This window comes from Papaver somniferum, chromosome 3, assembly GCF_003573695.1.
Source record: "Papaver somniferum cultivar HN1 chromosome 3, ASM357369v1, whole genome shotgun sequence".
Taxonomy (NCBI): domain Eukaryota; kingdom Viridiplantae; phylum Streptophyta; class Magnoliopsida; order Ranunculales; family Papaveraceae; genus Papaver; species Papaver somniferum.
The window spans coordinates 177,537,145-177,565,084 of record NC_039360.1 but is presented as its reverse complement, the minus strand read 5'-3'; the positions used below and the strand labels follow the sequence as shown (position 1 = coordinate 177,565,084).

The window sequence follows — 27,940 nt, the reverse complement described above, 5'->3', positions numbered from 1 at the left end:
AAGTGGAAATGATTGAGTGATGGAGAAGTGGGGTCATGTGTAAATGCCAGAGACCACGTTCCCACTATGAAGGAAACTGGTTAGTTTACACCCACTACTTCTTGCCGCCACTAACTACCCTGCTTTCTGACACTTTCTTATAATGGGTGTGTTGCACATCGCACGCTGTAAACCTCCAGATCAATACCCTGATGAGCATCCCCCAGTTTGTAACATGTTTGATGTCTCGAGTGTTTTCGTGGAAAAACGTGTAGCAGATTGCTACGTGTGGCAAGTCAAAGTCAGGAGACTTGTCGTGGGAGAATAGCATGTGATTCTATTAGGCTTGTCTTGGCTGGTCGCCTAAGACTTGCCGCAGGCCTGTCAATTCTGTGGAGAATTTGGATGGCCGAGATTGTAACTCATGAGAAAGGGTAGCTATTGATTATGGCCACACTCTGTTGGCGCCTGATAATAGCACAATGACATGGTTGGCATAGTTAGCGCATGCCGGTGGCACGGTGGTGCAAGTAACGCCTGGCGTAGCCATGGCCGCTAGATTTTGGCACATTGGTGTTAGAACCAAATATGGCTTGGCAACATTAGTTCCAGTTGCCACATCAATCCCAATGCTCTGGGTAGCATCACTTGGCTTGGTTGGCGTAACAACTTTACCTAAATTATGGTTTGGCATGCCGAAACCCTAATTAGTGCGTGTGGCATGTGGGCACGGCACGGTGATGTTTTTGTGCAAATGGTACCATAGTCAGGCCAAAAGAACTATAGCAAGGCCATAATGTGGAAACGGCCACAGGAGCAAGGGTTTCTATGAGTGGCTATGGTATGGCGTCATTTTTAGGGTTTCCTGGGTCCCGCATGGCTCGTGGCATGTTGTGGGACCCGAAGTGGCTTAATTTGGGCCACGACTGAAAATTAGGGTTTCGATTAATGTCACTAAAGCAATGTCGTGTTTCTGATTAGGGTACCCTAATTGAAGTCTGTTATGGCGTTGGTCATGAATAGAAGGTGGGCTAGCACGTATGCGCGCGTTATTTATGACACGTTGACACATTCAGCATGCTACTGCGGCAAAGTGGCACGTTTGGCATGCCAATTAGCGTATTGGCGCGGCATGGCATGTTTGGCATGCCACTAGCACGCCGGAGCGGGATGACACGTTTTGCATGCACGTTTGGCATGTCATTAGCATGTTGGCGCGATTTTTGGAAAGCCAATTGGCTTTGTGACCATCTGGCTCCATTTGCCTTTTTTTAACACTGTGGCAGGTTTGGAGCGACCTGATTGGTCAATAGAAAAAAGGGGTCGGCCAAGCATGGGCGTGATCACGCTTCCACCGCGCATGGCGGATTTAAAGCGACCTGATTGGTCGATGGTAAATAGGGCCGACAAGTATGGGCCTAGCCATAACTCATGTGCGTGTGGCGGGTTTAAGGCGACCTAACTGGTCGACATGAAACATGGGCCGGTCGGGCAACATGGGGTGTGGCCACTTGCAAATGCCGCCGGATGGCCTATGGCCACACTTCCCTTTGTTGATGCTCTTATTTCGCGGCTCCTTTTATTCCTTGTTTTCTGATTTTGGGGAGGATTTTGCACCTACCAATCCACCACGGATTAATTGCCTAGTTCTCCTAAGCTTAATTTCGACCGGCGGAGTCTAATATACTGCGCAGGGCGCAAAACCCTAATTTTTGCAAATTAGTCAGAGTAATATCTGAATCTTGTGAATTATCACAAAATTGATTGAATTTTATGTGTTGACACAGAGTTCTTTAAGTTTATTTCCAGAGAGCAGTATGCTTTTCGATTGAGTGCTTTTATGCAAGGACCTTAACCTTGATACTTGGAAATTCGTGCTACTCTGCTGCGAGTGAACATAAATTGTCATGCCATATCAATATTAAGGGTTCAGCCGGGGAAAATTGCATAGGAAAAATACTCGTCAGGCTCCGGCATTCGTGAGTAATGCAGCTAGGAGCTTATACACTCATTAGGCTCTATACTAGTGAACAATTCATCTAGGAGCTCGAGTTTCAATATAATAGGAAGAGAGACATAGGGACTCATCATATTTTGATATTCTCCAAATTCCCTGCGGAATATAGACATATCAATGTCTACTACATCTGATGCCGAGTCAGCTAGATAGATTTTTACAAATTTAGCTCTGAACTAAAAACCACCATCAACATTAAGTCCCCTGCTTAGCATGTAACAGTGGTATTGTTACGGGGTAAGCATGAGATGGTGACAGAGGGAGTAAAATCGAAAAGGCAAGACATGTAGAGGTTACCAGGAAAAGTTTGATTGACCTTCGGTAATAGGCATGAGTGGCCGGTGATCTTTGTACTGGCATGCTGCTAGCTTGTCTATGGAGCGTTGCAGGTTGAGCGGATGGCTTGGCCACAGAGCGTTGCAGGTTGAGCGACTGGCCTGTCTACGGAGCGTTGCAGGTTGAGCGGCTGGCTTGGTCATGGAGGTTGGTGCCATGGAGCGTTGGTGCCATGGAGCGTTGGCGCTGCGGGCCCAACTGCCTTCTTCCGTGCATAGTCCAAAAGAAAACCCTCCTCTACTCGAATTCCAAAATCACTCTGCATATAAAAGGGTGTGCTAACTTCCTCCCCTTTTTTTATTCGCTCGTATGCTTCTTGTGTTTGTTGGCAGCAGCTCGATCATAGGCGTTCCAATCGTTAGCGGCAAGGTAAGTTCATCTTGTCTTCGTATTTTAGATGCGAGTGTAATATCCATGAGTAGTTGATCAATTTTGGACATTTAGCTCGATGTGAATGACTTTCTTTGTTAACGACGTCAACGGCAACAAAGCAATCTCCAATAGTCATAATCAGTAGCAAGGCGAGCCAGCAGAACTCAAGGTAGGTGCTTTTTTCTATTTTGCGCATGTAGCCACCCAACAGTACCATCGATCTTCTCCAGAATGTGTAATAAGGTTCTGACTCCAGAAGAATGAGCATCTAACCTCTCCAGTGGATTTCAAAATTTACCAAACTTCATTGCACTCCTGGGATGGATAGATGAAATATATGCTCGACAATGATCATGTCAAGGCTAATCTTGGAGAGTGTAGCTGCGTTGTTGATCCGTCCTTGACTTTAAGTTATTTGGTGTATGGACTGCTGAGCCGGTGTCTGGAAGGCTTATTCTTACCTTTCTGATTGCGGTGATGATATGATGTGGATGCTTGTATGGTCGAAATCTTCCGGAATCGCTGGGTGAAGTAGACGAGATGAGAGGCGTTCCGTTGCCGACGTGCTGCTATCAAGTCTCCAAGGACTTCATTCCAGGTGACATCTTTTGAATATCTTCTGAATCTTGGACCATTGTATCGAACGGGATGCGATGAGCAGTCCACAGTTACACTTTTGTCTGGTCATAGATCCGATGGCGTGGCCGGATATGTGAATATCTTTGCGGTGTGCTTTTGGAGTCTTTGATGCACATGTACGACTTCATGTTGAGAAATTCATGTGGCTCGTAAAGCTTTGAAAATGACGATGATGTTGATATCATAAATAACTTGGTTGAGGGACGTGAGGATATCCTGTGCTGGCAGTCCCCTGTTGTAATTATCCTGAGCCTATTTTCTCTTGAAAGACGTACTTCTATTGCATTTGTTGGTAAGGTGGTTGACGAATTGATGAAGGCGGCAATCTTTTGGATTCGTCATTTGTTAAACAGTGGGAGGGAGTCGCACTTGATAGCTTTGAATTGTATCCAACTTCCGGCATCCCATGCACCCATTCCATAGGAAATTGGAAAACTAGAAACACCGAATTTGGCTTTGTCGTCGATGTGCGGCTTCATGCAGGCCTTGGGTAGACGGTGCTAAGTTCTGAGTAGGTGATGTGGCAAACATGGTGTAGTTGGTATGTGTGGCTTGCTGAGGCGCAACTTTCCCCTTTGATTCTTTACTAACAACAACGGTCATGAACGGCTGAGCCAAATACTGCTTGTTGGTCAGGCGCCTTCCAGACAAGGAGGTGGTGATATCCTTGCGCTACATCTTTGAAGAGTGGTGACCTTGTCACGATTATGACTTCTTGGTTGGTTGTCCTTTCTGAGTTGAAAGGTTCTCGATAGTGAAGGGATTCCGTGTTGAGCCACAGTCCCCAAGTGTTGTTTTCGTGGTTCTATCTTGTATGGTCGGTGAGTTAACCATGATAAAGATGTCACCATCTTGCCTCCATATTGGTGGCTCCATTACTTCCTCCATGGGAAACTAAAATATGCACAAGTTCAGATTACCTTTGTATATAGTGGTTATTGCTATGATGAAGCTCTGGCTGGTATCAACAAACGAGCAACAACGGTTCTTTGTAGCAACTGTGATCAGAAGAGACTGCATTTTCGTGGGAACAAAAACAAGCTGGCTGGTGCTTGGATGGCTACGGTCACGATCCTTGACAGAGAGGAGTGGTGACTACGGGCACAAATCCTGGCAGGGAAGAGTGGTGGTTACGGGAACAAATCCTGGCAGGGAAGAGTGGTGGCTACGACCATAGATCATGGAAGGAAGGAGCGGCAGCTACAAGAACGAACCTTGGACGACCACGAACATGAACATGGACGGGATTTGATAACTCACGTATGTGAGTTTATTCTTTTTTTTTTTAATTTATTTTCGGTGGAGCGGCGGCTTCGGGAGAGAACGTCTAAGAGCCTACTGAAGCAAAACGTTGAAGCGGAACGAATTCTGGAGAGAAACGTTGAAGCGACTTCTGGATCAAACGTTGAAGCAGAACGGCTTCTGGAACGAACGTTGAAATGGCTTCTGGAGCGAAACGTTGAAGCGTCTTCTAGAGCGAAACGTTGAAGCGGCTTCTGGAGAGAACGTTGAAGCAGCTCCTGGAGCGAACTTCAGTGAGGGCGCCATTAACCCTTGAGTTCGAAAGACGAGTTGATACGATACGGCAGATGGGAAGATGGCGCACAAATAGTGCTGGTTGACAAGTCGTGTTTTCTCTTTCTGGGAAAGAATACGCTACTTCTGTTTGATTTTCCCTTGCAATTCCCAGAGTCTTTACAATGTTGAAGTCGGAGGCCGCGTCAATCAGTGCGCTTTCAAACTCGACACCTTTCAGGTGATTAGTGGTTAGGAGTCCCAGTTACATTTACCATCCGTACCTTCCAAGAGAGACTGGGATTTCGGGGTAGCTTCTTTAATTAAAGACAATCGCCTGCCTGACGCAACACGGTTGAGGGCTGAAAATATATGCTCCATCATAGATTACACGGTTTCGTGAACAAAGTCCCCATAAAGCATTAATGCACAACTCCACCAATTGATGTTCAGTCACATTTGGACCATGACAATCTAATGCCCGGATTCTGAATCCCTTGACATAATCATTCAGATGTGCGTTGTTTCGCTTCCTTTGAGTTGTGTCCATGTCCGTCTAAGTTTTGGCAAGAACTTCCTGTCTCTCCATTAAATCGACAATGGTAATGGGAGGTTGGTTTCCTCTAGCTCCTCCAGTCTCTCATCCCGACGAAGAAGTGGTAGCAGCCCTGGTTATGATTTGAGGCGTCATGCTCGAAGAAATATTAGGAGTAGCGGCGGCTCTGGCTCTGGCTCTGGTAATAGGAGGCGTCACGCCAGAGGGGATGCTTCTGGTGCTGCTGGTATTGGTGCTAGAGGATGTAATGCCATGGGATGTGTTGACTGCGCTTGCGGACGGTACATTGGTGTTGGTCATTCCCTTTTGCTCTCCTTCGATACATCTACATAATTTGTTTGCATCGTCGTTGGCGGAGGCACAGGCCTCAGACAAGGATTCAACATTTTTGTGTCATCTCTGAAATTGGTGGCGTTCTCCGAGCGAATGTTTGTTGGCTTCTGCTACAGCCAGTTTGCCATACTCTTCCATGGTGATTGGATTTCGAGCATTAACGGCTTTGGAAGTGTTTGGGATGGCCAAATGATAGGTGTGGTAAACGCCTTGATATTTATCTATTGTTTATGCTTTCTTTGCGAGTTTTCTTGTAAATTATGTATCTTATGATTGCTTTTGAATTTATCAGGTGCAATGGAGTCATTAGAGAAAAAAGAAGTGGAACTAGCTCAAATCCATGATTTCTTCTCATCATCTTGAAGACAACGAAAACATGAAGCCAATGGCGAAAGAATGGAGTCAATTCGACGTCGTATGAAGAATCTGGAGGCATTTGAAGCAAGCCGAAGTTGTCGAAAACTGGAGAACCTACAGAACTGTTATAGGCACCCGAGTTTCTACTCAGGGAAGCCATGAAATATTAATGACACGAGACGAGCTGAGAACTGAGTTAGGTTTTGGCTTGCTGCCAGCACATGAAATATCAATGACATGGGAGAAATGAGTTCAGCTGCTGCTGCTGTTGATTCTCGACGATGAAGGAAATGGTCGTCGGTGATGTGAACGACCATGGCAGTGAGGATTATCGTGATGATGAAGAGATGATGACGTTCACTTCTTCTCGAGTTGATGGATGATGGTGCTGTCATTCACGGCCGGCAGATGATCATGACGATGTTGATAAGTCACTCTCATCGGGGTTGAGTCTGGTGGATGATGATGGCTGCTGCCATTAACAGGGACCGAAAAGTTCAGGGAATGCTCGTGCAGTATGCAGATTAGTAATGTGTTGTTCGAGAGAACGATGAAGGTGCTTTGAGTTAACTAATACATAGCTTGGCAGTTGCGTGAACGAGTATGGGAGGTTCAGCTCTGGGATTGAGGCTCGAAGTGGGTTGATGCAGTTTGCTGTAGCTAATGGCAGTGACGATGAGTTGAAGATGGAGCTGAGTTGCTGCCATTAACGGAGATGAAGCTGAGAAATGAAGGCAGTGATAACGGAGTTTGGCTTTTGCAGCGAGACTGTTGGCTGGTGATGGAGAGGATTCGTTTGCATGGCAGTTGGTGATCGTTGAAGACTGATTAGGGAGTTAAACTTAATTGTGCTTTTACACTTTAGGTTGCTTTCTAGGTAGAATTCACATTCGCATCTTTTAATGTGTTTGTTGATGACAAGAGGAAATTAGCGGGATATTCTTGCGATCAAGGTATCCTATGACTTTTGATAAAAGTTGAGATTAAATATCAATTCTAGTTATTGTTACAAATTCATGTTTGTGAATGAAAATTAATCCTTGACCAATATCTTCATCTTATTGATTTGCTTGTTTATTTCCTTATTTGATTTTAGTTTATTTTCCTTTACTTAAAAATCAGAAAATCCCCCCTTGTTTATATAGAAAACCGAAACAACTTGACAACCTAGATCCTCTCTGTGGGAACGATCCTTTCTTACCCTTGTTATATTATATATTTTGAGTAGTGAGAAAGTAATTTATTTTTGACGCATACGACAGCGATCACCGAGGTAACTCATGAAGCGGAGAGTTGGGATTGGTGATTAAAGTTAATTCTGGTTAATGATTGAATTTAGACGTAAGATCCACCATCTTGAGTTTAGGAAGATTGGAATGTAAATTGAGAACTTGGTTTCGCAACCGAAAGATTAATCTCCCATTGTGGTCGCCAATTGTTCGTGGGAAAAAACTGTTTCTGCTGGTTTTGGTAAATTTGGGCGTGTGGATGAGAAACAAATCTAAACATAAAACAAATGCACTGCACGGGAGTACTTTAGATTCGAGAGATCAATCTGTACAATCCTAGCCTAAACCAAGAAATGGCCGTTCCAGTCTTGCTTCGGTCACAAAGTGAAGAAGAAGGGTTGGTCTTAAGGAGGGAAGCGAAGAAGGTGTTGAGACCAGAATGGTTAATTCTGAAGGTGTGGCTATTTTATGACTTGTACCAGAATATGGAACTGGCTTGCGGAATGAAAGCTATCAGTTTTTTGGTATTTTTCTGGATACTGTGTTGTTGTTGTGCTAACCAAAACTTGTTGTTGTTCCAACCAGAGTTAGGCAGAAAACTCTTAATTAAGCGTGCTTGGGCGGGAGTAATCCAGGGATGGGTGACCATCCAGGAAGTTACTGCCGCAGCGATGCCCGTTGAAAAACCCCACACTACAGGATAACCGCAGTGGCTAAGTGGGGACAGTATCGGTGGAGGGACGTTACATCACTATCACTAGGTTCTCAATTCTCATCAGTATCTTCTTCATTATCGCTTCCTTTCTCAGTTACTTGGGATTTCTATTTCTCGGTTGCTACCACTTTCTTCTTTTCTTTGGCTTTATCGTAAACAAGTTGAACTAATTTGGCAAAAGGTTTTGAACATACTCCACACAATCTTCCCTATTTTCCTTAACATCCCAATCTATAAAGTTTAACTTTACTCATTTTCCCACTTTTATTCCCGTCAACCAAGAGAAGTCATTGGGCATGAGCCCTATTTCAAATGTAGGAAAATTAAAAGTATTTGTAGATTTCCAAAACCGCTCAACAATTGTGTATATGAGTTATTGATAATCTTCGAAACATCTATCTCAAGTAACCGACCCAATCTACAATTGTTTATAAACTTTCCACACTTCGAACTTTGACATACAATTTCATACAAATTATGCATATTGCTCCATCCACCCCTAAATCTAACACCAATCTGCCTCTAACAAATAAGCCTATTTGACTTCCCTCTAGATCATAGATCAAGGCTTGAAAACTTGTTTGCAATAGACAAAGCTAGCACACCTAAAAATCTGTAACACTTACGCTCATTTAGAAAAGAATCATGGATCTTCAACCACCTCTCAATAACAATCTTGAAGTAATCAAATAAGAGAATTTTTCAGATTCTATCTATAGGAATCACTAAGTCTAAGACGAAGAAAACTTTGTGATTTCTATTTATCTTTCCTGAAAGAGATTACGAAAACCTCGATAGCACATAAAGCAAGATCGGTATTCATGAACTATCAAGATAAAGATAGTCAGACCTTGCTTCACGAATCCCCAAGTGAAGTCTATAAATCGTAGACCTAATTATATTTCTGAGAGGAAACCTAGGTCAATCGAGGAAGACTCTATCTATCAACTAGGACACAAAGTATGAAGGATTGATTTTCCCAATTAAAAGAGCATATCTATTTATAAATACTTAAGATTGAGGGTTGCTTAGAATTCAAGCTAAGCTAACTTGAGATTCAAGAAAACACTTTCTCTGTTTAAATTGAGACTCTAATTAGGGTTTCAAGTAAGCATGTCACAATTACTCTTTAAATCACATATAAGAATATACACAGTGGTCTGGTTATGGAACCGTGTACAATGACCATTTTTTGGAAAATATGCCTTATGAACTAAAGCAATTTGATGTTCATTTGAATACTTAAGTATTTAATCATGATCTACATACACAAGTGGTTTAGTGATCAATGATGTCTGAGAGGTGTTTATGAGAGTCATATCAAAGCTAAACGTATTTTAAAAAAAATTCTTTGAGCATCTGTTATACTTTACTGGGACCATTGGTGAAACGGTTCATGAACCGTAAGGCATAGTTCACGAGTCAGGGTGCAACAGTTCGTGAACTGGCTTCGCCAACCGTTAGCTTTTTTTCACCAATATAAAAAATTAAAATCACCATGAATCGTGAGTTGTCTCGTTCTGAACTTGCGGTTTGCTAACTGGTTTCCCAACCTTCATGTATTCTAGAAAGTTAGATATATTGTATTTGGTTTGCCAGATGGTTCGCCAACCTACCCTAAGTCAAAATGTCAGAAGTTTTAAATTTCTCTCTTTGATGTTGAAACATTCCCAAATGATAAAAATCATTGCTTGGTCAATTTTTAATTGATCCAAAATTAACTCTTAAACAATAAATTATTTCGAACTAATATCGTTAAGGACCTTTGAACAACCAATGACTGAATCTTATTTCGAAATGTTTAACAAGGCAAGCTTGACTCGAAATTTCTTATTTTCAATAAATCTACTAGAAGTCAATCGACATAGTCTCATATAGATATAATGATGATGCATGTGAGTAAATATAATGGTTCAGTCTTCACATGCCTTGTTGATAATTTCTCCAAATATCTTCGTCGATCTTCATTCTTCGAGGGTGATGTTTGTGTAGATGGTGAAATTTGGATAAGGGGCAAAAATTGTCATTTCAAGACCATAGACAGAATTCAACACTCGCGGGAGAGATTAAACCCTTGGTCCTCGGGGCACTCATAGCCATGATTTCTAGTATACGTCCCCGCGAGAAACTGCTAGTCGTGATGCCGTGACTCCTAGTGCACATCCTCGACGAGATATTGCTGGTCAGGTAGGTTCTATAGAGCGTAAAACGTCCCCGACAGACTTACGAACCAGAACAACCATAATCCAGCATGTCATCGCGAGACGCAGCTGATTGTGATGCCATGATTCCTAGTATACATCCTCGACGAGATATTGTTGGTCATGTAGGCTCTGCAGATGCGTAAAAACGTCCTCGGAGGACTTATGACCCAGAGTGGAGACATACATGTCTCCTATAAGAACGACTCACCCTATTTAATATCAACGACTGATTTCTAGTACATCATCGCGAGACACTGGTCATGTCTACTCTAGGATCTGACTTGACTTACTGAGGTTTCTGAATAATCCCTAGGACATCCCCGCGAGATACAATGGTTATTCTACCTCTAGGCCCTTTCGACAGACTCCTAGGACATCCTTTTGAGATACACTGGTATTGTAGGCCCCATCATATGGACACACAGTTGATTCTTAGCATATCTCTGCAAGATACGCTGGTCAAAGACTGTTGAGCCAAAGTCTCGCAGAGGCATTAATCGAACGTACAAAGCCTTTTCTCTCTATCCAAGACGAGTTCCAACTGACCACGGAGAGATTCAGATCCGTTAAGAAAATCTTGGTAGAGATTTTGATCCGTCTACAAAATCTCAGAGAGATTCATATCTCTCTGCAAAATCTCGGAAAGATTCATATCTCTCTGCAAAATCTCGGAAAGATTCAAATCTCTCTGCAAAATCTCGGAGAGATCTCGTAGAGATTCAAATCTCTAGGGAAATCTCAGACAAGGCTGAATATTCCCCATAGTAGGCACGAGCCTCATCTAGAAATTGAGTCTCCTTTTCAGACTCTCTACACGAATTTTGAGGCATCCCATGCCTTTTCACGTGACTCATCCTAGTCATTCTTACAAATCCGAGAATATCCCTCTACCTTGGCCAACTCGGCTAAAGAGAATATTTCTCTCCCTCAACACATCATCACAAAGGCTGACTCAGCTTCACACAAATGGGGGGATAACAATTAGGCTTTTGGTCTGGCGTTCTACGATACGTGTGAGAAATACCCGGCTTATTTCTCACCGCATAAGAGAGTAAATGCGGTAGAATAATGAGATAAACTCAACCTAGTTTATCTCTATTCCTGAAGAGACGGGAGAATTTCTCATCACAGCACGGAAATCAATCCTTATCTTCACCGACCTGAGATTAGAGAATTCAGTTATAAATAGGTCATCTATTTCTCCAAGCCAGGACGATCTTTCTCATAACCTCTCAGTGTAATTATTCTTCAAACCCTAGAATTATATGATCTCTCTCTTCGTCTGCTTCCCTCCCTGAGACCAGCCATAAATCTCTCATGTGACTGAAGCAGCCTTTGAATGGCCACTGTGCGTGTGTTCGTACTCAACCTCCCGTAACTCAGTTTCAGAAACCCTAGAATCCCACTTTAGCCTCTCACCGATTTAGGTAAATACAGTCTGACACTCAACTACCAACTTTTATACCTAGTCGGAGACCTGACTCAGTAGACTAGAAATCAAGATATAGTTTTGATCAACTAACATTGACAACAAGCTTAAGATAGCAAAATTTGTGAGTTCTACCGAATAGTGCTCTAACAACAAACTCTTTCTCTATCTTGATAAAAGGTTTTTCGGGGCCCATCCCCTCTATGTCTCGAGGAATTAGAAGGGATGACCCTTTTTCGCCTTATGTTTTCCTGATCAACATGGAAATCTTTTCAAGACTCCTCTACAAAGCAATAGCTGATAAAAGGATTTCGGGTCTAAAAATTAACAAGCAGGCTCCCGCTAGTTCTCACCACTTCCTTGCTAATGATTGCTTCATCTTCACAAAGGAGAACTAAGTTAAAAATCTTCTGGAGATACTTACGAAATTCGGTGATCTTGCGGGCCAAATCGTCAACCTTTAAAAATCCGGAATTTAATTTAATCCATGGATTCACCATAAACATGTCAAAATAATAGATAAGATCTTAAAAATCCCGCTAATGATTAAAAAAAAGACCTTTACTTGGGCACTCCGCTCTTTTTTGACAAAAACCGCGAAGAAAAATTTGGGTTTCTGCTAAAAAAAATAATTATTCCTCACGCCAATGGTGGAAATCCTCCTCTCTTAAGCACCTTGAACTATCCTCATACAGTCAATTTTACAATCATACTCCACTTACCAAATAAAATGCCTTACTCTTCCTAAATCTACTCTGGACCAAGTTGATTGTATTCAATAAGATTTGTGGCAGGGTGGGTCGGGCATTAAAAATCCTCACCAAATTAATATAACCCTTCTTACTAAATAAGCGAGCCGCCTCATTTTGAAACCTAACCATCTTTTGACCCAACTTTTAAAAGCAAAATATTTTTCGAATTCTCATCTTTTCGATTCGTCCAGGAAATATAATTTATCTTAGATTTGGAAATTTATCCAAAAGGGTCTGGATCTCATTAAAATAATTTTACCGGGCAAACCAGAGATGGAGATTCCACCAAAATACGGGAAGATTCTTGAATACCTGAATTCCCTAGCATTTCCGAACCATATGATAGGGAAGAACCAGTACCACAATGGTTCAGCAATTATTCACTTCAAGAGGAGATTGGGACAATTCAAAGATTGATGATCTCTTTCGACCTGATATTAAAGCTAAAATTCTATCCATAACTCCACGAATATCCCTCTCTATTATTATTAGATGGAAACATCATGCATTAGGCTGTTTTACTGTTAAAAACGTTTCAACTCCCTCACCTGTTAATCGCCATAAAAAAAATCCATGGAAATAAAATATAGTACATGCAGGTTATTTTGAGGATTCAGTTGCTCTTTTGAAAACTAGTAAGCAAAGCTCTACCAACTTCGAGCGGACTTGCAACTCATATTTTTGAAATATCCCTGAACTGCTCATTGTGTAATTCCAAAACCTTGTAAATTAAAAAATCATAGACAACCTGTTTGTGAGGGAAATTTGGTTTAACTTCTATAGGTTCGGTGACGCTGGACCATACAGACGGTTCCATCAGTAACTGGGTTTTTAATTGGATATCTTCCCCAACTTACTCTCTCATAGCGAATATAATCTCGGCCGTCATGTGGTTTATTTAGAAACACAAATGCTCAGTTTTGTTTGAAAAAATATCTCCTAACCGAGTTGTATTCCTCGGATAGTATCTTGACATATTAGTCCCCCAAGCTCCAAAAGCAATTAGAATATCATGGTCTAAATTGACCGCAGACTGGATCATATTCATTGATGCATGTTTCAATGGGAAAGGTCTTACAGTGGGTGTGCTTTTATTTTATTTTCGGTAAAACAAAAACAACTTTTGCACTTAGTGGCGAGTTCGAGCTACGATTCCCTAATTTTTCATGAAGAGGTGCAAGCATTACTATTTACAGGAAATTGGATAATCTGCTTTCTAATGTTTCCATAGCAACAGATTGTAAGCAATTAATGGATGCGGTCAGCAACAGAAACCTAACGTTTTAGTGGTAAACACATAACTCTACCAATAAATCTAAAACTACTTTGGAGAACCTCCAACAAGCACATGTACATTACATAAACAAGAGACATAACACAGAGGCAGACTCAACGACAAAGATATCTAGAAATCGAAACCTTCAACGCATGGCAACTCACTTGCAAATTCAAGTTCAAAATTCAACCATTTTGTGTAATTTTTGTAGTAAGCAAGAATTGCTATTTTATTTAATTTTTAATATGTTCTTTCTTTCCATAAGAAAAATGCATATACATAATATATTGTTCATTTAAACCACGAGTCATGTTATCCTTATCATTTAATTTACGTCGTATTTTTTGTGCCCATTTGTATATTTGATACGCATTAAATGCGAATTTTTTCCGCATTGAGCATGTTTGACAACATAATTCACCGAATTCGCATTTTACTTAACCGATTAGTATGCATATTTTAACTAATTCGAAATTTTACCGCATACAATACGCATATAAACCGTACGAATATAATTCTTTTGGCGACGAATTATAGTATATGATTCCATTGGTGACGAAAGGTTGTTATTTGTTGACTTGACTAAACTTTTATTCATTGAAGAGAAAAGGTTAATATGGAGACTAAAACTTATCTATCACTCAGAAGTCTATTATATTTTATCTTCTAATGAGACTAAGTCGTATAACTATATAGATTTTTACATTATACACAATTAAAATTTCGAGCCGAGATTATCTCGTTTATATATTTCTCGAAATACGTGTTGGAAGCTTTTAGCTTTAGCTAAAGTTCATCATCTACTTGACGAGTTTAGTTGCAGATAATTCATTTGTTGGAAACTAAATATTAAGTCAAGATGATCATGTGAAAATTACCTTGAACATCTTACATGATTTGTGTGAGACAATCATTTGATATTAACTTGAGAAGTTTCGTATTGATCGATTAATCACATGAATCTAGTGGTATGTGTAAGATTACCATTGATGTCTTCTAAGGATGTTTCTGTTAGAGCATTTCTCGGTCGAACTCGCATGCGTTGCTATCTCAAGCATGTTTGTCAATGTTAGTGATCAAAACTATAAGTCTTTATTTCTAGCCTACATAGCTAAAGGTCTCGGACTAGGATAGAAAGTGTAGTTGAGCTCAAGAACTCCATGGCAATCATCATACAAGACGAATGACTACTCAAGGAACTGGTGGATCTTCATCGACTAAAAGGTATGTGGAGACTTGAACTTATCTGTCACTCAAAAGTCTATCCATTCTATCTCCTACTCTTCAGACAAAAGTCGTTTTGATATATAGACTTTCATTATGCACATTTGCTATTTCGAGCCGAGTTTATCTCGCCTATCTATTTCTCGAAATATGTGTTGGTAAGCTTTCGCTTCAGCCGAATTCATCTTTACCTAGTGACGAAAGTCATGTTATGTTTCAATCACTTTGAAAATTGCTCTGACGAAAAATGGTATGTGAATAACGACTATATCCGTCCTCTGAGAATGTTTCAATGATTGAAATGAGAGTTTAGATTACATAACCATTGGTAGGATATAAGCATTGTTGTGGAAACACATATATGTATAAGTCCTTATTCCTTGAACCAAAGTTTGCGAACTTTGTTGATCAAGAGAAATGGAAGTGGCGTGAGCCAAGTCCGCGAACTAAGTCCGCGAACTGGCGGAAGTTCTCGACCCGAGAATTTTTGCTGGAGTTTGTGAACTCCTTCCATGAGCTTAAGTCAGCGAACCCAGTCCGCGAACTTGAGCAGGTTATATCTAAAACCGGTTGTTCTTGAACTCATGTTTATTTAAACTAAGGAATGCTTTTGCAAACCGTGGCTATAAAGTTCATGAACCGATTCGAGTGAATCAAATCGTTTTTGCTTCGACTGTGTCTTGTGTAGTTACATAAGATCTAAGCAATCGAACAACTCTCTAACTAGTTCATTTGAGTCATTTGAACTAGTTATGGTGGAGAAGAATATGGTTGATATGAAAGTAATCATATGGCTAACCATTTGTAACTATTGTTGAACCAACAAATGTTAATGTTTGGGAACGGTTCGTAAACCCAAAATTGGACATTTCATTTGTGTGTAACAAGCTAAGTTGTCGATCCAACGGTTGAGAAATATTAGCTTGAATCTAATCAGGTTTTCATCTAACGGTGAATATTGAATGCTTTATTACCAAGCTAACATTGATTGCAAACCCTGATTTGAAAACTATATAAGGGAGAACTCTAGCAACTGGGAAACCTAATCCCCACACCTTACGTGTGATACTAGTTGCATAGCTAGAGTCGATTCTCCTTTAACCTTTGGTTTCTTCTTCTAAACCAGGTTAACGACTTAAAGACTTCATTGGTATTATGAAGCCAGACCGATACTACTTTTCTTGTAGTTGTGTGATCTGATCTTGCATCTTCTATCGTTACGAGTACGATTGTAATAATTGGCTCGAGATTTTATATCTCCGATAGGCAAGATAGAAAAGTAATCATAAACACTTCGTATCATCGTTTGTGATTCCACAATATCTTTTTTCGCTGCGTCGATTAAGATTATTGTGAGGTGATCAATAATACTAGGCTGTTCTTTGGGAATATAAGACTGGTTTATTGATTGGTTCCTGTTCACCTTGATTTATCAAAAGACGGAACAAAACTCGTAGGTATATTCGTGGGAGACGGATTTATCTATTACCATGGACTTGTCTGTGTGATACAGATTTGTTTATTAAAGTCTTCGACTTTGGGTCGTAGCAACTCTTAGTTGTGGGTGAGATCAGCTAAGGGAATCAAGCACGTAGCATCCTGCCGGGATCAGAGGCGTAGGATCATAATTGTACCTTGGATCAGTGTGAGATTGATTGGGGTTCAACTACAGTCCAGACCGAAGTTAATTTGGAGTAGGCTAGTGTTTGTAGAGGCTTAATACAGTGTGTGTTCAATCTGGACTAGGTCCCGGGGTTTTTCTGCATTTGCGGTTTCCTCGTTAACAAAATTCTGGTGTCTGTGTTATTTCTTTTCCGCATTATATTTTGTTATATAATTAAAATATCACAGGTTGCACGTTGTGCAATCAATTAGAATGTCCGACCTTTTGGTTGTTGATTTAAATTGATTGACACTTGGATATTGGTCTTTGGTACCATCCAAGTTATCTCTCTTTGATAAAGACTCGCGGATTTCTATTTGCTTGAGTAAAGATCAAATCGAGAGATTGAGATATAAACTCTTTGATATACTTTTATCTAGATTGAGTGTGACTGTCTAGTTGATTCTCTAGAAAGTATATTGGAGTTTGTCCATACAGATTGCTAATCGAATTGTTGGGTGTGGTTGTTGTACCCCCGCTTTTTCAGTTTCAATGATTAAATGAGAGTTTAGAACAAATACCAATGACTGGATATAACACAGTATGTATACTTTGTATGTACACTGTGAAGTTCTATTTCAGGTTCGGAACTATTGTTTGCGAACTGGTTTACCTGTAAAAAGGTCCAGAGTTGTTGTTCGTGTACTCTGTCCGCGAACGGTTAGACAAGGAAAAGTCCGGAATTATTGTTCGCGTACTCTATTTGCGAACGTCACGACAAGACCAAGGTCCAGAACTGTGGTTCGCGTACTCTGTTTTCGAACACAATGGTTAGGTTCTAAAATCTGTAAGTATGAAATTCATACTCATGAACTCAGGTTCTTTTGCGAACTAAAGTCCCTGGAACTTTAATGAAATAAGGTATGTAAACTAGTTTTACAAACCGTGGCATTATGTTCATGAATTGATTCTTGTATAAGTACTTTGTACAATTACAAAATAAACCAATTTTGTTTCAAATGGATCATATATATTTCTATGAGATAGTGAACATTTGAACAACTCTCTTGAAACACATTTCGATTCATTTGATTATCTATCATGATTGATTGATAACCATATTTAATCTAGAAGTGTTAGATGAATGCGGCTAAGTTATATGTTTTCATGTGGCTAACTTCGGTTAACTATTATTGAGCCAACAAGGTATACACGTTTGGGTACGGTTCATCCATATCTAAATATAGGTATATTTCATTTGTGTGTATCAAGCTAATACCATCTAACAGACTTAGCTTGAATCTTAAAAGGAGTTCATCTAACGATGAATATCAATTGCTTTTTTACTAAGCTATCTTAGCTTTGATTGTAAGTAACCCTGATTTGAAAGACTATATAACGGAGAACTCTAGCATCTGGGAAACCTAATCCCGACACTCACGTGTGTCCTAGTTGCAAACTAGAGTCAATTCTCCTTTAACCTAGTTTTTCCAAAATCATTCTTAGGTTAACGACTTGAACACTTCATTTGGGATTCGTGAAGCCAGATCCAACTATTTTCTCTATAGTTACATATTCGGATCTTACTTTTTATATCATATTGAGTTTTATCTTCTCTGAGATTTACTCGAGATTTACCTTCGATAGGTAAGATATAAAAAGCAATCACAACAGTTATTCGTCTCAGAATCTTGTGATTCCGCAATAACTTCTTCTATTAATCAGTTAGGTTATTGTGAGGTAACTAATATTTCTAGGCTGCTCTCAGGAGTATAAGACCGTATTATTAGTTGAGTTTCATGTTCACTTTGATTTATCTAAAGACGGAAACAAAACCAGAATAGACATATTTGCGGGAGACAGATTTGTTTATAAGTCTTCGACTTTGGGTCGTAGCAACTCTCAGTTGTGGGTGAGATCAGCTAAGGGAATCACGTGCGTAGAAACCTGTTGGGATTCAAGAGGCGTGAAGATCGTGACTGTACCTTAATCGGTGTGAAACTTGGTTAGGGATCAAATACATTCCAGTCTGAAGTTAACTTGTAGTAGGCTAGAGTCTGTAGCGGCTTATTACAGTGTGGTGTTCAAATATGGACTATGTCCCAGGGTTTTTCTGCATTTGCGATTTCCTCATTAACAAAACTTCTGGTGTTTGTGTTATTTCTTTTCCGCACTGTATTTGTTTATATAATTGAAATATCACAGGTTCTGCGTAGTTCAATCACAGCTGATAAATCCGACCTTGTTTGTTGGATATAACTTGATTGACTCTCGGACATTGGTCTTTGGTACCATCCGATTTATTCTCGTATCAATCAGTGTCACGGATTTCTATCTAGTTGATTTACTGATTGTATCGAGAAAGAGATAAAGCTCTTTGATATCTTTCTTGATTGAGTCTCACTTTTAAGTTGGTGCTCTCAGAATTATATTGGAGTTTAGTCCATACAGATTGCCGAACGAAATATGTGGGGTTGTTATACCCCCGCGTTTTTAGTTTCCAAATCTACTGTTAGTCCATAAAGATTTTTAGAGAGTCTCTTAACATCTGTTGTTATTGGTTAGATGTTTTTTTTAAGTCATTTAATCTCTAAAACTCCATGTTATTTGATTAGGATTTCATAAGAGTCACTCCAACACTCTTGTTATTCGAAGGAGAATTGAAAGTCATTGATTTGTTGTTTTCAGAGATTTGGAGAGACTTTTTTAGGAAATAGGCATGGTAGAAATCTCTCCTCAAGATGTGATATTTTGGGAGACTTTGAAACTTGGGTATTTTTTGATTTTGTTAGTGAGCCATCCCCCTGTGCAGTAATACACTTAGGGCCACTTGTGTTGTAATATAACTCCGCCCTCATCTGGATTTGGGAATTTATGGGCCACTCATGCAGTCATAGCATAACAAATAAAATATGGTACGACTGGAAAAAAGAGAATGAAAAACTTAGGCATAGGATAATAATGAGATTTATTTTGGCAATTGACACGTTAGGTATTCATGATACTTTTATCATTATTGTAACGTGGGTAAATGTATTGAATTTTTAGGGCATATTAGATATATTTGTCTCTGCAAATCACAAAATCTTTTTACAAATCTCATTTAATCTTTATAAGTCACCAAGACTCTCTAAAATACTTTCAGAAAATTAGTAGAAATCTCTAGATTTACAGAGAATCTCCAAGAGTCACTCAAATAAAAAAATCTACAAAAGTTCATATAAATCTCTTTTAACAAAAATAAATAAATAAATAAATAAATAAAAATAAGAACAATATCGCCATAACATCTATATAAGCGAGGACTGATATGGTATTAATATCCGATACAACAAACCATATCGCGTTGGTTAGCCCAAACCAGTTGCCTCCTCTAGTTTCTAGCCTCATTGGGTTGTATATGCGGACTAGGTTGGAATGCCTACTTTTTTAGGTGAGATTCCATCCAGGCATGGCATGGATATACGATGACAGAAAATAGAAGGGAATGGAAGATAAATAATACTATGATCCAACCTAGTCCACCTCATATGATCCAGTATATCACAAGCTACTATCATTAAGTAGCCTCCCCGGCTGCGGAATTCTTGTGGGTCTCGCTTTCACGTGTCATGAAACTATAAGAACGAGACAAAACGTGTTAATGCTTACTTTAACACGGTTCCCAACCATTACTCTCCTTGATTAAGTCTTAATTATGCTGGATTCAAAAACATTAATTAAATTAATAATTATCCGAATCCTGCTAATTATAGTACAGTAATATTAAAAGATCTAGACCATTGAAAGACGATCTTATAAATAAATGATCATTAAATCCTACGGCTAGGAAAGGACTAGTTTATCAAATTTCCATACAAGTGGGAGCGTTTGTTGTTCTGGATTTCTACCGTAGATTTCCCTACCAAGTAGGGGTGAGATTCAATTGTTTCACCAATCCAAAAACAACAACATAGCTTGGAAAAGCAAGCATGCCCCACTGAAGGCAGGGGCGTGTGAGAATTGCGGAAGTCTCCAGGTGAGACAAACTCTGATTTGGTTTTATGTACTGACTGTTTTTCTTCTATCATGCGCCAATTAGATGAAAACAATATTCACTACTAATATGCACCACCACCACTCTTCTGCTTTCTCTTACCCACGTTTTCTCACCAAACCCTTGCAAGAGAAGGAATAGGAAATTGCTATTGGATTTGGATTAATTATTTCTTAATTATTATTAATTTTTGATTAGATGAGATGGGAGGAGGAACAGATAAGGGAGAGAGAAGAGGGGATATAATGAGTCATACATAAAAATAATAAGGAGGTGTTTGGGGGTGTAACTAAATGCATAAAAATGAGATCACCATCATCATTCATCACTATTTACAAAGTAAGAAAGAGTGATAGCAACTTGGGATTTTTGCTTCTCATAATAGTACTCATTTTTCTTGCCTTGCCCCCCACATACCCCTAGATTGTGCAGAGCTCTCCTTTTATTCATCCCACCACCCACCTCATTTCTTTTAAGAACTCCTTCCACTTTTCTCTTTTAGATCCTATTCTTCATCACCTGTTCTTTCTCCCTTTCGCTACTAATCAATATATCTCCATGAGCATGAAAGAAGAAGAAGAAGCCAACACTTGTGAAAACAACCAATTAGTGGAAGTGGAAGCTGAAGACGAAGTGGAAGAACAAGATCAAGATCAAGAAAAACAGGAAACGGAAATCAGTGATCATCATCAGAAAAAGAGATCGATATTGATGCTGGGTTCTTCTCCAAAAGAACCCAAAACAGATAATCAAGCCTCCAAGAAAAGGTATGTCTATGTAATTTGTTATTTCACTAGTTAATTCATTGTGTTGGTGAAGTTTGTATGATTTGTTCATCTGGGTTTTTTTGTGTGTGTTTATATAGGAAAGTGGTGGAGAAAACAGTAGTATCAGTGAAGATTGAAGCTAACAATACACAGAGTAATAAGAGTGATGGACCACCATCCGATTTTTGGTCTTGGAGAAAATATGGGCAAAAACCCATCAAAGGATCTCCATATCCAAGGTAATTACATTCATTTTTTTTCTATCTTTTTTTCCTGATCTGGTTTTTTCTTGGGCTAAATCATCACTCTTTGATAACACTACCCACTTCTTCTTGGTGATTCATAAGCAAATTCCAATCATCAATTTTCCCTGGAATTTGCCTGCTGTCTCTGGAAATTGTCTCAATGAATCAATCAATCAAGGAAACATGCTTCTTAGAAAAAGAAAAAGAATAAAAATCCAATCATCAATTGGATTGGTGGTTGCTTAGAGCTTGTCTAATCAATCAGATTATCAAATTCCATTAGCATGGATTTGGTATTTACACCTTTCTTCTTTGCTGCAGGGGTTACTATAGGTGTAGTACAGCAAAGGGATGTTCAGCAAAGAAACAAGTTGAGAGATGCAGAACAGATGCATCAATGCTCATAGTTACATACACATCAAGTCATAACCATCCTGGTCCTGATATTCATACTGCCACTAACTTATTACCAAATCAAGAAACCATTACTTCTAGTACTACTACTACTACTACAGAAATAATCTCATCATCCAAACAAGAAAGTAGTACTGATAATAGTCATCATCAACAAGAGCTTGCTGTTCCAACCACACCAAAAGAATCACCAGTACAGTCTTTTATCAACAGTACTGATGAAGATGATGATTACAGTTACATTTTTCAATCACCTATAGATGAAGAAATCAATAATCCATTTACAGAAGTAGCAGCATTATTACAACATAAAGGTACAGTACATCACAGTTTTGATGAAGATTTAGTAGTAGTACCACTTTCTTATCCTCCTCATCTTATGTCTACATTCTCATCATCATCAACATCAACATCATCATCAACTACATCACCATCATCAAATTCAACAACACCTAAATCAGAAGAGAATGATTTCTTTGATGAGCTTGAGGAGTTGCCTACTTTTTCATCTTTTACAGGTTTTATGAGAAACACTTTTTTTGATGAAAGAATTCTTCTTCTTCCTTCTTGAATTAGCATTTGTCTGTTAATTAGAAGAAGAATATTGTCTTGGGAATGTGTTCATATAATAAAAACACCACTATTTCTTTCATTTTCATACCAAATGTAAGTTCATTTTTATACATCCAATTGAGTCTAGTATCATTTTCATAGTTCAATTAGCAATAATTTTGATTGATCAGTGAAGGGATGGATTCAGGGAAAGTGGCATTAGAAATTTTGGCAAAATGAGCAGGAAAAGAGTCCAGAAAAGATCAAAAGAGAAAAAGGAGAAAAGGAAAAGATGGCTATGAAAAGGTGCAAAAGGACAGTGGGGGGATGAGTGAGTGGTTGAGAGCATATTTATTAGAAGATGCCACCATGAGATTCACGAGGAAAAGTGGAGAGGAGAGTAGGTTACTGACTGTCTGTTTTATATGTCTTTTTTTAGGGTTTGTAATTTTTGTGCCTGCTGTTGATGCTCTCTCTCTTTTGGCAATTTCTTCTAATTGGAGGATTCATGATTCTATAATTTCTACTCTCTTTCTCTTGCTCCTAAAAGTTCTCATGTACTTCTTTTTGAGAATTTTCTTTTAACTGCTATCACTCCCTCAATACAAAAGGCCAAAAACCCAACACATATTCTCTCGGTGGGAGAAGGTTGCACTTGCTCCTCTCTCTCAACCCCCAATATCTTTTTCTTTCTTTTGTGTGATCATTGTGCCTAAATGGTATCCTGGATGACACTATCCACTTGTATTTGTATTTGTGGCCTGATAGGTCTTTGTTCTTGGGTGTGGTGATCTCAGTACTCTTTGATTTTTTTGTGCTTGCCATAGAGATATTCCAAGCTATGTTGATAGCAATGTGGTCACATTTTTCATGGATAAATGAATAATGTATTAGAAAAGTAGATGGATAAGGTTGAGTAGTTGAGAATAAACTATTTGGTGCAACAAGTGTTATATAATAGTACAGAAGATAAATGAGAGACCACACCAGTATTTAATAGGCCAGATTTTTCATTTTAGGGTTTCATGCCCACCACAGAGAGGACCAGTTGGGCAAATGATTGTATGAAAAAGGAGGAACAAAAGTATACCCTAAAAGAGTTTGATGAACTAAATATGATATAAGCATATAATGGAAAAGATTGATAGAAAATGGTTTCCATTACTATGGGCAAACTAAGCTGACCACCACCAATGGTTGTGTTAATCGCTGATTAGGTCAGCGTGATGTGCCGTGGGAAAACGGAACACCACCACGCCCGGCCCCAACATACAATGTCGAAGGTAAGAAAGAATCAGTGTATTCTACTATAGTGGCTATACAATGTCTTTGTATTCACACATGAATTGATTCTACCCTAGTGTTATCCAGAGATAGAATGAAATCTAGATTCTGAATCATATGTGTACCTAACAATACCTTTTTATGGAAGAAAAAAGATAGGGCGTGCTTGACTAAGTTGCTAAATCACCTTTATTAAGCTTATCCATTCATGTGTCTCGCAAAAACAAAGGATACACAAGGTTTTCAAGGCTTTATGCTGTGTTACACAGAGCAACATATAGTAAAATACCAAGCAAAATCATTGTCCTACAGAAGAATAATGGTAATTTCACTGATGTATTGCCCGGAAGTAATATGGCGCTTTAACCGGAAAACAGCTAACATGCGGTAGGCTTGACAAACCCGATATTTAGTTCTGCTCACTCATCAATAGCAGCAGTTGCAGGCAGTGGCTGAAGGGCTTTTAGAGGGTTCAAAATTACTCCATCGATGAGACCATACTCTTTCGCCTCTTTCGCGCTCATAAAGAAATCACGATCTGTATCTTGGTTTATCTTTTCAAGGCTTTGACCAGTATGATAGGCTAGATATCCATTCAGATTGGCCTTGTGATGCAACATCTCATTTGCCTGAGAAGGGACACAAATGAAACTACTTTAACTTTAACAGATGTAAGACAACAGCAATCTACATCATTGATAGTATGATATATTAAAGAGATGCAGGACACCAACAATCTAACGTTAATAGTATGATTTACATCACCGCCGCCAATCTAACGTGTTTTGGTTTACCACTGACAGTACTGACTTCTGAGCTCTATAAAAAATCATTATGAAAGGATCGGAAACCACTCTTCTCAGTCCACCATGAAAATATCAAAAATCTCTAAGAAAAAAACATGCTACAATCATCTGTCTAGGAGCCATGATGGTTAGGAGAGAGAGCTATGACCATTTTTAGTGGTATAATTCCCCCCTAATGACCCAATACATGTGGAATTGCAGGTTCCCCCAGGGAGAGACTCAAAACCCAGCAGTCTTAGCATATTTACAGAGCGGTCAAATGGGTAATAACATTAGGTTACTTAAAGACATCCGTTGGCATACAAACAGGTGGTTTATTTCCAAACATCATACTTCTTTCCACAGATAAGCAACTGGATTTAAAGACCTTACCTGAATATCTATGTCGGTTTGTCCTCCCTGAGCACCACCAAGAGGCTGATGAATCATAATTCTTGAGTTTGGTAAGCTGTATCGCTTTCCTTCATTGATGTCAAGGGAGAAGAATAACAGGAAGATGTTTAGAAATATAATTAGACGTTTTCAATGTAACTGAAAGTTTCAGTAACTGTTCTACTAATATAGCTTACCCTTGGTGCCAGCACTGAGAAGAAAAGCCCCCATACTGTTCAAAGAAAAGGAAAGATGGATATAAGAAAATTATTCCTCCCGGAATGATCAATAACCACAAGAAATAATTGATATGAGATGCCATTTTAGAAGGTCAAAAGACACTTCCCCAAGAATACGGAAGAACCATATTAAGTAACATACCTAGCTGCCAATCCAACACATACAGTGGAAACATCAGGCCGAATGTGCCTCATGGTATCGAATATAGCCATACCTAACAAAGAGCTTCCAGTCAGACAAAAGAACTTGACTACCTTGCAAATAGCAATAAAAGCAATATATAAAAGATCGAGATGGACGTTACCAGCTGTAACTGATCCTCCGGGAGAGTTAACGTACATGATAATATCCTGTTCAAAAATTAGAAATGAGTCACGGAAATAAAATGCTGCTAATGCTCTAATACATTCTACATGGTGCACGGGCAGATTACAAATTGGAAATAATCATAAAATAATTGCTAGGAGGCTGTCACCTACATCCACCAATATCAATCACTATCAGTAGTTACAGACAGAAGAGTATAATAACTTCAAGTGGGACAATCAGGGAAGAATGTACATCTGAGAAAAGCTTGAGATAATTGAAAGTATTAGGATCTACCATGAAGAACTTTATGATAAATTATGAGCACTTACGGCTCGAGCAATCGGTTAAATAATATTGCAGCAAAATCTGCTCTATCAATTGCTTCAATGGTTTTCCACGGCAAGTAGTAACACAATCTAGCTTCAGTTAGTTTTGCTAGAAAATTGGGTCATCCCTTTCCTCAATAACTTGGTCACGCGCAGATGAAAAATGTTTTATTGAACATATTTCGAGGAACGAAAACACCTCCAGTGGGTCTTAAGATCAGAAAATGACATCTTATACATAGATGTGTTCAGACTTAAAAAAGAAAAGAAAATACACAACGGGAAGCTACCGAGGTCAATGGTTATGATATTGTGAATGCACAAGGAGCTACATGAGTCATGAGTTATGCAATCACCCGCTTCCCAGGTTTCAAGTTTGACTTGTAGGGATAACTAGTTAAATGAATTAAGAAGGCTAAATGTAAACAAAGACCGTGGACTACATAACCACCACCAATAGGCACTAAGTGAGGGTCACAGGTCTAAGCAGTGAGACACGGCCAAAAGGGAGACTCAGAAATAGTAGATAAACACCAAAATGCACATGCCTGGCTAAAAGGATGTAAACATTTATACATATATATCTAAACAAGATAATGATCATGTAAAGGAACATCACTAAGCATGAAAAAATTTACTACTATTCTGAATTTACTATATAGGTTAGTACATGTCTACTGAATAACAAACCTTTGTAGGATCAATAGCATCAAGGTACAGAAGCTGAGCAACAATAATATTAGCCATATCATCATCAACAGCTCCACCACACCGAATAATTCTCTGAAAAAAATCCACTCATCTACATAACCAACATTTTACTAAAAACATATAAAATCTTCCACACAAAAAAAAAGAACAAGAAGAAAACCCTTTACTTACATGCTGAAAGAGCTGACTAATAACACTCATAAAACGTTCTTGTACCATTGGCGGTGGACCTTGACCATTAGCATACACAGGAAAATATGGCGATGATGGTGTTTGCAAATCCTCCCTAATGTCAACAAGAATACCCATTTGAATAAAGTTTCAAACTAACTTGATAAAAATCCAACCTTTAATCATGAGAATCCAACCCTTACTAATAAAATCACAACTTTTACCGATAAAAATCCAACCTATACTAAAAAGTTTCACTAAACAAGAGTAGAAGTAAGCAAAGCGCTAACCTTATAGACCAAATCCCTTGCTCTGAATTCTGCGCCAACCCATTTGAATAAACAGCTTTTGGTGTTCTTGAAGCTGTTTTTCTCAATTCCCTACACAAAAAAATTCAACCTTATTAAGCGGAAAACTAAATAAAAACCCAAACTTTGCCTGTAAAGAATGGGTGAAACCAAGGGGGTAAATACCTGGAACGAAGGGGAGAAAAATTGGGGATAGAGAGATTTTGAGGTTCAGAACGAGAATGTGAGTTAGAGGATGAGAAAACGGTGGGATTGAATCTAAGAGCTGAAGAAGAAGCAGCTGTAGAGACGCATGAATGCGCCATTTTTTTTAATACCCTAGAATTTAGTTAATAAATGCCCTAGAAATTTGACGAAGAAGAGAAATTGAGAGTTGAATCTGGATTATATTTTCCCTCTTATTATTAAAGAAAACGAATTCCGACGGGAATTCCGAGGGATTCTTCTTATCTGGTTAGTGATGAAAGGGGTAGGAGCGGCGCCAAGAGTGATAGAGTGTTGTTTTGAGTTTACGAGTGACGTTTTGATATGGTTGTGCGTATGACACAAAGATGATAAAAATTGGGGAAAGGGATGCTGTACGGCGTAGGATAGTAGCCGAGTCAGTGTGGCTGAGTCTGATTTGGATCTAACTCGAATATATTGTTGTGTTTTTTTCTATAATTCAAATTGACTCGTATGAATTGGACTCAAAAATTATTAAATACCTCTGTAATCTTCTAATCTAGCATCTAGATTGGAAATCCACGTTAACCTCCTAAGTTCTATGGTTGTTCTAATTTAACATACTAGATGTCCTGAATCGGTCAACGAAAAGTAGATTTAGGAAGCTCCGCTGAATCATTCAACGAAAAGTAGATTTA

General features: G+C 39.0%; 2 protein-coding genes across 2 annotated transcripts; one reads left to right on the top strand and one right to left on the bottom strand.

Moving 5' to 3' along the window:
- Nucleotides 1–20,884: 20,884 nt before the first annotated feature.
- LOC113358129 (probable WRKY transcription factor 35) lies at nucleotides 20,885–23,065 on the top strand. The gene is made up of 3 exons (XM_026601652.1): nucleotides 20,885–21,339; nucleotides 21,438–21,578; nucleotides 21,906–23,065. Exons 1-3 carry the CDS (start codon nucleotides 21,131–21,133, stop codon nucleotides 22,567–22,569), a joined length of 1,014 nt encoding a protein of 337 aa, XP_026457437.1. The 5' UTR covers nucleotides 20,885–21,130; the 3' UTR covers nucleotides 22,570–23,065.
- A 935-nt stretch (nucleotides 23,066–24,000) lies between these two features.
- On the bottom strand, nucleotides 24,001–27,619 carry LOC113358128 (ATP-dependent Clp protease proteolytic subunit 5, chloroplastic-like). The gene is made up of 9 exons (XM_026601651.1): nucleotides 27,243–27,619; nucleotides 27,060–27,149; nucleotides 26,770–26,884; nucleotides 26,578–26,670; nucleotides 25,557–25,602; nucleotides 25,394–25,466; nucleotides 25,210–25,244; nucleotides 25,013–25,101; nucleotides 24,001–24,463 (listed from the first exon to the last, which is right to left on the bottom strand). Exons 1-9 carry the CDS (start codon nucleotides 27,380–27,382, stop codon nucleotides 24,254–24,256), a joined length of 891 nt encoding a protein of 296 aa, XP_026457436.1. The 5' UTR covers nucleotides 27,383–27,619; the 3' UTR covers nucleotides 24,001–24,253.
- Between the last annotated feature and the right edge of the window lie 321 nt (nucleotides 27,620–27,940).

Coding starts and splice junctions, on each gene's coding strand:
- LOC113358129 (XM_026601652.1), top strand. CDS start 21,131: ATGAGCATGAAAGAAGAAGAAGAAGCCAACACTTGTGAAAACAACCAA. Junction 21,340..21,437: donor AATCAAGCCTCCAAGAAAAG/GTATGTCTATGT, acceptor GTGTTTATATAG/GAAAGTGGTGGAGAAAACAG. Junction 21,579..21,905: donor AAAGGATCTCCATATCCAAG/GTAATTACATTC, acceptor TCTTTGCTGCAG/GGGTTACTATAGGTGTAGTA.
- LOC113358128 (XM_026601651.1), bottom strand. CDS start 27,382: ATGGCGCATTCATGCGTCTCTACAGCTGCTTCTTCTTCAGCTCTTAGA. Junction 25,467..25,556: donor CGGAGGATCAGTTACAGCTG/GTAACGTCCATC, acceptor GCTCTTTGTTAG/GTATGGCTATATTCGATACC. Junction 25,102..25,209: donor TCTCAGTGCTGGCACCAAGG/GTAAGCTATATT, acceptor ACATCAATGAAG/GAAAGCGATACAGCTTACCA.